Source organism: Heptranchias perlo, chromosome 20 (genome assembly GCF_035084215.1).
Source record: "Heptranchias perlo isolate sHepPer1 chromosome 20, sHepPer1.hap1, whole genome shotgun sequence".
NCBI classification, from domain to species: domain Eukaryota; kingdom Metazoa; phylum Chordata; class Chondrichthyes; order Hexanchiformes; family Hexanchidae; genus Heptranchias; species Heptranchias perlo.
In genome coordinates this window covers 28,877,004-28,886,711 of record NC_090344.1, presented here as the reverse complement: position 1 = coordinate 28,886,711, position 9,708 = coordinate 28,877,004, and the positions used below count along the sequence as shown (strand labels likewise).

The following is a 9,708-nucleotide window of genomic DNA, read 5'->3' as shown; positions in this document are numbered from 1 at the left end:
TGCTGAATTTTAAACTGCTTCCAATCCTCAGGCTTGTTGCTTTTTCTAGCAATTTTATATGTCTCCTCTTTGGATAAATACTATCCCTAATTTATTTTTTATTTTTGTGCCAGACAGGAATCAATAATTGTTGTAATTCCTGCACATGTTCTTTAAATATTAGCCATTGCCTATCCACCGTCATCCCTTTGTGAAGTTCCCCAATCCATCCTAGCCAACTCACACTTTCATAATTTCCTTCATTTAGATTCAGGACCCCAGTTTCGGATTCAACTACTTCAGTCTCCATCTGAAATAAGGAATTCTATCATGTTATGGTCGCTCTTCTCTAAGGGAGCCCGCAAAAGATTGTGAATCAATCCTTTCTCATCGCACAATACCCAATCTAGGATCGCCTGTTCTCTGGTTGGTTCCTCAATGCATTGGTCTAGAAATCAATCATGTGCACTCCAGGAATTCCTTCCCCACAGTATTATTGCTAATTTGGTTTGACCAAACTACATGTTAAATTAAGTCAGCGTGATTACAGTTGTACCCTACTTGCATGCGTCTCCTATTTCCTGTTTAATGCCCTCTCCTACATCACTACTGTTTGGGGGGCAATAGACAACCCCCACCGTTTTCTGCCTCTTGGTATTGTAGCTCCACCCATACAGATTCCACATCGTGATTTTCTGAGCCAATATCCTTCCTCACTATTGCGTTGATTTCCTCCTTTACTAACAACGCTACCTCACATCATTTCCCTTTTTGCCTGTCCTTCCTAAATATTGACTACCCCTGGATGTTCAGTTCCTATCCTTGGTCACCCTGCAGCCATGTCTCCATAATCGTAACTTTTTCATACCCATTAATCTCTGTGCTGTTAATTCATCGACCTTATTGCAAATGCTCCACACATTAAGACAATGCCTTCAGACTGGTCTTGAAGATTGCTAGTTATCTAGTTTTTTTTTGCACTATGGCCCTATTTGTTTTTTGCTCTTGTTTTCTCCGCCTGCCACTATTGCTTCCTCCCTTTGTCTTGTTTCTATCCTTGTTTTCCCCTCCTGTCTCCCTGCTCAGGTTCCCATCACCCTGCCATTCCAGTTTAAACCTTCCCCAACAGCACGAGCAAACTCCCCTGCGAGGACATCAGTCCTGGTCCGGCTCCGGTGTAACCCGTCCCACTTGTACAGGTCCCACCTTCTGCAGAACGGTCCCAATGTCCCATGAATTTAAATCCCTCCCTCCGACACAATCCATGCAGCCACACATTCATCTGGTCTATTCTCCTGTTCCGATAGCCGGAGAGACCAGCAGCCAGTGGTCATGCGAGGAGAGCCCAACACTCGCCAGGCTTGGCAAATTGGTCAATCGATGCAGTCAGGGAAGAGCCAATTCCGGCGACATGTGCCCAGGACCAGTGTTAGAGGCAAGTGAACCAGTCATTCCTGACCGACACTATTTTGCTACAAACCCACCACAGCTTTGCCCTGGATCTCAATGCGAATCGTTGGGGGCTGGAATTGTTTGCTGCAGCCGTGGGATGCTGCAAAAACAATTCTCAAACCAGGTACCAAGTTAACTCACTGCAAACAGTACAATCCAGCGAGCATTTGAAAGATAACGAGACCAGCAATCGTCTATAACAGGAGTTTATTATCCAACAGACACATGTACAGTTCCATAGAGCTGCACTCGGAGCCCACCCTGCGGCCCTGCTCCATTTTCCACAAAGCAACAGTCCCGACCAACAGGGCCACGGAGAGCAGTGCTACCCCAACCGCTAATCCAGGAACAAGGGAGGTGGAATCAACAGCAGTATCTGTGGGGAGAAGCCAGGGTTAGATGGGCACCAGTTACTCCATCACGAGAGACAGGTGGAAGCTCCCTGTTTACCTTTCTCATCCTGGTGGATCCGAGCAGCCAATCTCTCCTCACCTTCCAAGAAAAGGATGGGTCCATCAGCGGTCACCAAGGCCCCAGACCGGTTATCGACGCTTCTTCGCCTCTCTGGGGGCGAAGGAGAACAAGAGACAAGAGTTGATGTTGAATAATTAAATCTTCAGTTGTCTGCAAATCCTGAATCAGATGGCCTCATGCAAAAAACATCAGGGCCCTGGGTACCGGACAGAGTTTAGAATTCCGGCTATAATTGCATCTGGTTCTCACCAAACCGATTCTCAGAAGGACGCACCAACTGAGCAGAGTTTGCAATTGCTGCTGCTACAATGGCCAGTCTGGTCTCCTGTGAAGGAAACACTGTTTGATGCATTACTTTGACCCGCAGTTTCAGGAGACCTTCAAATTGGCCAGGTGTCCGGCCCCGGGACATCTTTTCAGTTGCACCCTGAATTCCCGGTGTCAGAAAGACGACAATTAGATGCTGGTAAAACGTTCTCCAGTGCCAAGGGTGGACTATTCCGAACCGGATGCGGAACACACCCGTGCCAACAATGGGAGGATTCTGCTCTTCAGCGGTCGGCAAGTAGGGCAGCTCAGCATCCGGGCAATTAGCAAGGAACCAGAAATACTTCATTCATCCCATTTCAAGGAACAGAGCGTCCTTCACAATTACTGACCTGGTGCAAGGTGTGCTCAGAACCGCTGCCCTAGATTGCCATTCTAAATGGAAACCTGCACCGAATGCAACTGGGAAAGTTCCCAGAACCGCCAGATTCAGGACACTCCTCCTGTGCCCAGTGTTCGGCCTCTTGCTGAGGGAGCCCCGTGTTCAGATGACCCACACCCACCCCTCCCCATCAGGGTTTAGTTTCTAGTCAGATTGCAGGTACTTACTGGGGCTGCAGGGAGCCGTGCAGTTCTCTCGAGTGGAAGGGTAGCAAACCTCAGCACTGCAGTGGAAATAAACCTGCAAAGCGACAGTGCAGTATGGTCAATCCCACAGCTCCCAGTCCGGAGATTAATGCTTCTACAGTCAACTGACCAACAGGGGCCTGCTCACTTAACACCCAGGGAACAAGTGACCGGGAAAGAAGCACTGAAGGAAACTCACCTCCCCGGTCAGAGCCCGGCCCGAAACTCGGTCCCAGAAAGCGAACGTGCTGACTACAAAACGATTATGGTGAGTTGGGAACCGCAAATGGGAATCAGCGTTTACCGGAAGGAGGCGGGTTTTGTAGTTATCACCAGCAAAGGGGCACCTGGAACAGAGACAGTGAGTCACACGATTATAGGTTTACATGAAACCAATTATACCAGCGTCTGGAACAAAATATCAACTTCGAAGGAATATTTCCCCAATCACTAACCCGGACTGAAGTAACGATTTCTGTATTAATCCCCGCCCATGTCGCCCCCTCCCCAATCTGCCTCAAGCCCTCTCACTCGCTCCCTTACCTCTCCACCAGGAGGTCCCATCGGATCCCCGAATACGGCTCGGCGGTGGGGGTCGCCCAGCAGTCATTGAGCACCAGCACAAGGGACGGATCGTTCCGATTCAGAACACGAACCTCCATAAACACGGGGTCCCGGAGCACACTCAGGATCGGGTAGTCACTGGCCACGTACCAGCTCCGGTAGCCACCATCTGGAAAGAGAAAGATGAAGGGCGGGCACTATTTGGAGAGAGAGCCTGAATTTGGACACTACTATCAGCGAGCACTCGTTACCTCTCGCTATTCTCAGCTCCAGAAGCAGGATCCCGGCCTCAGTGGCAGGCAGTGGTGGAGAAAGGGTGTAAACTCTGGGCTTCACCTGCAGATCAGACTCCTGGCTTCCCCTGTAACTGCACTGGACATGGAGCCTGCAAGAGAACGGACACGGCTGGAGAATTCAGGTCCTCACTGTCTCTACCCGCTGAATGTGCTCCTATTCTCACCTGAAAGGGCTGTCCCGGGTCACCGATCCCAAAGCGCCATCCAAAATCTCAAACTCACCCAACACATCCGTTTCATACAGGATGTTCACGCCGTCCAGCTACAAGAGACAGAAGGCCATCAGTCCCGAACTGAGCCATTGATGGGACTCCCAGCCCGCAATACCTACCCGCTGAGTAGCACCACATTCAGTGACTGCGAACTGAAAGAGCACAGTGTCTGCAGAGGCCACGGTCGGACTGCACTCAGCTCCGTCTCCCTCCTTCAGATGGACCGTTGTCAGGTTTACAGGAGGCAGCGTCAAATCCTTGGAGATAGCGATGAGGACCTGCCCATCCTTGGTGCAGACTGCAAGAGAGTCAATGAAAGGCGGTTAGTTGACCCACGGGGAGGGTCAAGGGAACCGTTACAGGGAAGGGGACAAGCCCCATCCATGTTTCAGTTTCTAACCCGTCCCATTATCTGTCTAACGGAAACCAGTTGACTAATTACAGCTCGTCACCACGCTGCTTGGATTTAAATTGCTCGCATCTCCGATAGAAATTAAATATCAAATTCAAATGGTCAGTGGCAACAGGGGCCGGGGCTCATTCACTCTGCCCCTCCCTCCCCCAACTACCTGGACAATTACACAGGGCAGAATTCAACCAGTGTGAGTCCCAAGTCACCGAGCAACGGTGGAATGATTCTAACTGCAGATATTGTGTCAAAGCCCGATTAACTATTTCCCTTTCTGTTTCTGATTACCAGCCCCCAATCCCACAATCAATTATACTCTGCCGGATTAGAGACTCAATCACACCACCATTTCCACTCTCCGGACTGGAAAGGTTTGAAATTCCAACTGACGTTGTAGGACAGGAAGGAGAAAGAGGAAACTGTCCAGGGAAACCCCGAGTACAGCTAGATTGCGGGTGAACCTGGAAAGTCCTGGCCCAGAATATAAACCGACTGAGAATACACCCACCTGGAAGACTGTCCAGTGAATAGAAACACGGCGGTGCATCCCGGTTCCCCGCATCAAAGCAGCAGCCTCTCTGCACACACTCACTGGCTTCAATTCCCGGAAATCCGCAGTCTTTGCGGTTTTTGGGAGACAGCCAACATTTATCGGCGGGGAAAAGGAGAGAGGGCGGCTGAGCTGAACAGATTACAACAAGTAACAAACCAAGAATGCCCGAACCCTCCATTATAACAAACAAACCCTCCCAGGTCAGTGAGAGTAGAAAACCGACTCCCTCTTTTTATCGCAGCGCTGTTAACTGGCAGTGATTGTCTGTTCCAATCAGCCTCAGTCACAGTCCGAGGCCCACGGGCTCCGGAACATAAACCAGCATTCGCACGGCTCACACGGAGATGGGCCTGTTTTTAATGGAAGAAAAAAGGTGAGACTTGGTCCAACGACAGCTCCACAATTCGCCCCCGGACTTTTTGTTTGGTTGCATTGAAATTGTTGCTTTTTTCCCCCTTGACACCTTTATTTCTTCATCACACAATTAAAAGAAACTTGAACCACATCACATTATTAGTTTCTATTTTGCTTTTTTAGTCGCTTTTATTTCTTGGACCCAACGTCACCTTTAATAGTTGATAAAAAAAATAGGCCCCATCTCAGTGTGACCCGTGGGAATGCGTTTTTTTAAAAATACTAATTAATAAACAGAGTCAAATCAATATGTTATTGTCCAGATACAGTACGGGAGCATTAGTGGTTATGTTACTGAACTTGTAATCTAGCAGGCCTGGACGAATAATCTACGTGTCATAAGTTCAAATTCAGCCACGGCAGCTGGGGAATTTAAATTCAATTGATTAATTAAAATCTGGAATTAAAATACTACTATCAGTAATGCTGGCGATGAACCGACCGGATTGTCATAAATAAAACCTATCTGGTTCACTAATGTCCTTCAGAGAAGGAAACCTGCCGTACTTACCCGGTTGGCCTATGATGTGACTTCAGGCCCACAGCAATGTGGTTGATTCGTAATTGCCCTCTGAAATGGCCTAGCAAGCCATTCAGTTGTAAAAACTCGTTTAAAAAAAGTCATACTCAGAATAAAACTGGACATGAAAAAGGCACCCAAGCCCAGTTGACCCTGCAAAGTCCTCCTCACTAAAATCTGGGGACCAGTGCCAAAATTGGGAGAGCAGTCAAGCAACAGCCTGACATAGCCATACTCACAGAATCATGCCTTTCAGCAGAGGTCCGTGACTCTTCCATCACAATCCCTGGGTATGTGCTGTCCCACTGGCAGGACAGACAAACCAGAGGTGGCGGTGCAGTGATATACAGTCAGGAGGGAATGGCCCTGGCAGTCCTCTACATTGACTCTGGACCAAATGCAAATCTCATGGCATCAGGTCAAACATGAGCAAGGAAACCTCCTGCTGATTACCACCAACCGCCCTCCCTCAGCTGATGAATCAGTCCTCCTCCATGTTGAGCACCACTCGGAGAAAGCGCTGAGGGTAGCAAGGGCCACAGAAGGTACTCTGAGTGGGGGACTTCAATGTCCATCACCAAGAGTGGCTCGGTAGCACGACTACTGGCCGAGTCCTGAAGGACAAAGCTGCCAGACTGGGCCTGCAGCAGATGGTGAGCGAACCAACACGAGGGGAAAAATTTACTTGACCTCGTCCTCACAAATCTACCTGTCGGAAATGCATCTGTACATGACAGTATTGGTGGGAGTGACCACCGCACAGTTCTCGTGGAGACGAACTCCCGTTTTCGCACTGAGGACACCATCCAACCTGTTGTGTGAACAGATCGTGGAAGCTCAAAACTGGGCCTCAGATACCTGTTATCTGGGGCAGATTAAATGGTGGAATATCAGCCGGGCTCAGCTGGCAATGTTTACGGTACATTTTCATGCAAACAGAACACACATTCGAAACCTGGAAATGCGAAACAACGAATGTTAAGGTAAAAACTCCCTGACATCCCCGGGTGGGCTCAAACGAACATTTTCAGTTAACAGCCGAACGCGCTTACCAATTGGACCACAGAGACACGACGTTTGGTTTCCTGAACCACGAATTCACCGAGCTAACGCTTCAGCTTGAAACGATCAATGTAACAGCTGTCTTACCATCAGTTTACTTTTCCAAAATAAATGGTGTGCAGCTTGCACGAGTGAAAATCAATGCTGTCTTAATTCTGAACATCAAACTCCCCTTGTCCCTCAACGCCTGTATGTTGGAAGACTCGGTCACCCAGTGGTAGAGAGGATTGATTTTTCGAGCTGTGATTCACCATTCTCTGTTCCAGTAATATTCAGGTTTGCTGAAAATGAGATGAGATGAAATGAGCAGGTCCAACGAGCAGGTCTGTGACACTACACGGTATCTACAAAGTTGTCTGTTGCACTTGCAGTGAAGCGGACGGCAGTTTTCACTCTTAAACCAGTCACTATGATGTTCAGAAAATATGTGGCCGAGAAAGACTTGATTTCAGCCGAGTGACACTGGGCCAGAGTAAAATTGTGATTGTCGAGTGGTGAGAGGGTGGATTCGGAACTCCCGTGCGGCTGCACTGCGCATTGTCCAGATCTGTTTGGAGCGATATTCATTCAATTCATCACTTACAGGGACAATTTGATTTCAAGTTTCTTTTTTCTGGTGCTTGGTGAGATTTCAAAATTGAAAGCGACCCATACCGACCCCAAACTCGTCACTTACACACTGACAGATACAAGGCGGTCACACTCTTCACTTCAGTGAGATGAAAGCCGAGAGCGATTTCACGGTTGAATGTAATGGCGAAGAAAACTCACCCAAAGAAAGTGCAGCTCATTGAGGTGCCTTTAAATTCCTGATTGTTTGCACTGAACTTCTTCCCAAAGCGTTGGAGATTCAGGTTGAGCGATTTGGGGACTTCTCCCTCTTCGCGAAAGTTTCAACCGCAGTTCGAGATCAAAAGTCGAGGGCAGAATGAGACACCTCCCTGAAACCGGGGAACAAAGAAACCAAACTTTAGAGCAAGGTTCTGTTTGTTGAGAAAAAGAAAATAAAAGATTTATTTTGGAAAGATCCAGAATGCTATCAGCTCAAAAAGCAACTGTTACCCCGGCGGGATTTGAAGACGCAGCCTTCTGGGGGAGCAATCAGTAATGCAGATAGAAGCAGGAAGTTGAAAAGTGTGAATTGATAGATTAAGTGAGTGGCCAAAACTGCGGCAAATGGAGGTCAATGTGTGGGAGAGCGAAGTCATCCATTTAAATCGAAAAAAGATAAATGGTGAGAAGCTGGGAACTGTGGAGGAGCAGAGAGATTTCCGGGTCCGTGCACATAAACCGCTACCAACCACTGTAGGCACAAAAACGATTGAAAATCGTTAATGGGATGTTCGCAACGGTTCGTTCGTTTGCTTTGACGTGTCATAATATCCCGATCGCGGTTTGATTCCTGTATGGGCTGAGAAGGGGCTTTGGTTCGTGTTTATGTGACTTTTAAAATCCAAGCTTTACAAACAGATCCACAGACTAAGTCACGGGGACAATTTTTGGAATAACATCCATTGTAGCTTTTACCCCTGGGCCGGAGAAACACGTCTTTCTATTTATTTGTCTTTCTCCGGTTTGCAGAGAAACGTTTAACTCGCGGCCTGTTCCCGTTAATGATCATCAGCAGCAACAGACAAACAGAGCGGGTCTGACCGCCCCGAGATGTGGAAAAGGCATCGGCTTTGGAGAAGTGAATCAAATCAAATAATCACCCGGCACCGAGAGAGAGAAAACCAAGAGAAAAAGATAGAAGGGAATCGAGAAATTAAAACTAAATCAAGTCGATAGAAATATTTCCCATCCTTGATGTCTCTCTATTCAATCCCCAATCCTTCAGTGGCGGGAATCAAACTTCACTGTAAATAAATGCGAGAATCGACCCAAAGAAGAAGAAACCAAATAACCAAAAACTGCCGAAACCCGGGATTGAATGAACAACCTTTAGATCTTCAGTTTAACGCAATTCCAACTCAGCGATTTTGACCCAACAGCAAATTCAACTTTGCCTCATTGTCCTGCAAGAAAATATCACCGCCGCGACGCCTTGCTCTTCCTGTTCATTACCGCACTTCATATATAAACATCGCACTCACATATACCCAACCACAGTTCATATATAAACACCGCACTCATATATAAAACCCCACAGTTCGTTTATAAACACCGCACTCATACACGCACCCACAGTTCATATATATTGACATAGCAATCAGATATACACACCTGCAGTTCATATATAAATATCGCACTCATACATCCACACCCAGTTTATAGGAGGAAGTTCGGTACCGACCGCCGATACACCTCTCAGACTGGGAGAGGCGGAAGTAGCAGCGACCGAACAAACTCTGGATCTCATCCTTAAGACAGACCGGTAGATCCACCTGTGAAATTACATCGCATTTGTGTATCAGTGAGGGTAATGGGTTCTTAGTGGCGATCGATCGGGCCAAGGGGATCTCAGAGAGGGGAAGGGACAGTCAGATGGCATCAGAGAGTGTAAGGGGGCTCAGAGAGAGGAAGGGACAGTCAGATGGCATCAGAGCGTGTATTAAGATCTGAGAGAGGGGAAGGACTGCCGAGTATGGGAGAGTGTAAGGGGGCTCAGGACGTATCTGTGTAAGGGGCACTCAGTGGGCATCAGAGCAGGTAAATGGCGCTGACAGGTTTCAAAGAGGATCATGGACTCACTGACGGTATCGGAGAAGGTAAGAGACAGAGCGTATCAGAGAAGATAAGCAGCTCAGGGTGAACCAAAGAGGGTAAGGTGGGCTCAGGAGGTATCAGAGAGGCGAATGGATCCAGAGTTGGCATCTTCTTAATATTACATTTTCTAACCTTCAACATTTTTAATAACGGCAAAAAATGAAGCGGACTGA

The 9,708-nt window shown here is 47.8% G+C and overlaps 1 protein-coding gene across 1 annotated transcript; it reads right to left on the bottom strand.

Moving 5' to 3' along the window:
* Positions 1–2,758: 2,758 nt before the first annotated feature.
* LOC137336003 (zona pellucida sperm-binding protein 4-like) lies at positions 2,759–5,020 on the bottom strand. The gene is made up of 7 exons (XM_068001506.1): positions 4,789–5,020; positions 3,991–4,169; positions 3,824–3,921; positions 3,615–3,748; positions 3,343–3,532; positions 2,999–3,146; positions 2,759–2,854 (listed from the first exon to the last, which is right to left on the bottom strand). The coding sequence occupies exons 1-7, from the start codon at positions 5,009–5,011 to the stop codon at positions 2,759–2,761; spliced, it is 1,068 nt and encodes a 355-aa protein (XP_067857607.1). The 5' UTR covers positions 5,012–5,020.
* Between the last annotated feature and the right edge of the window lie 4,688 nt (positions 5,021–9,708).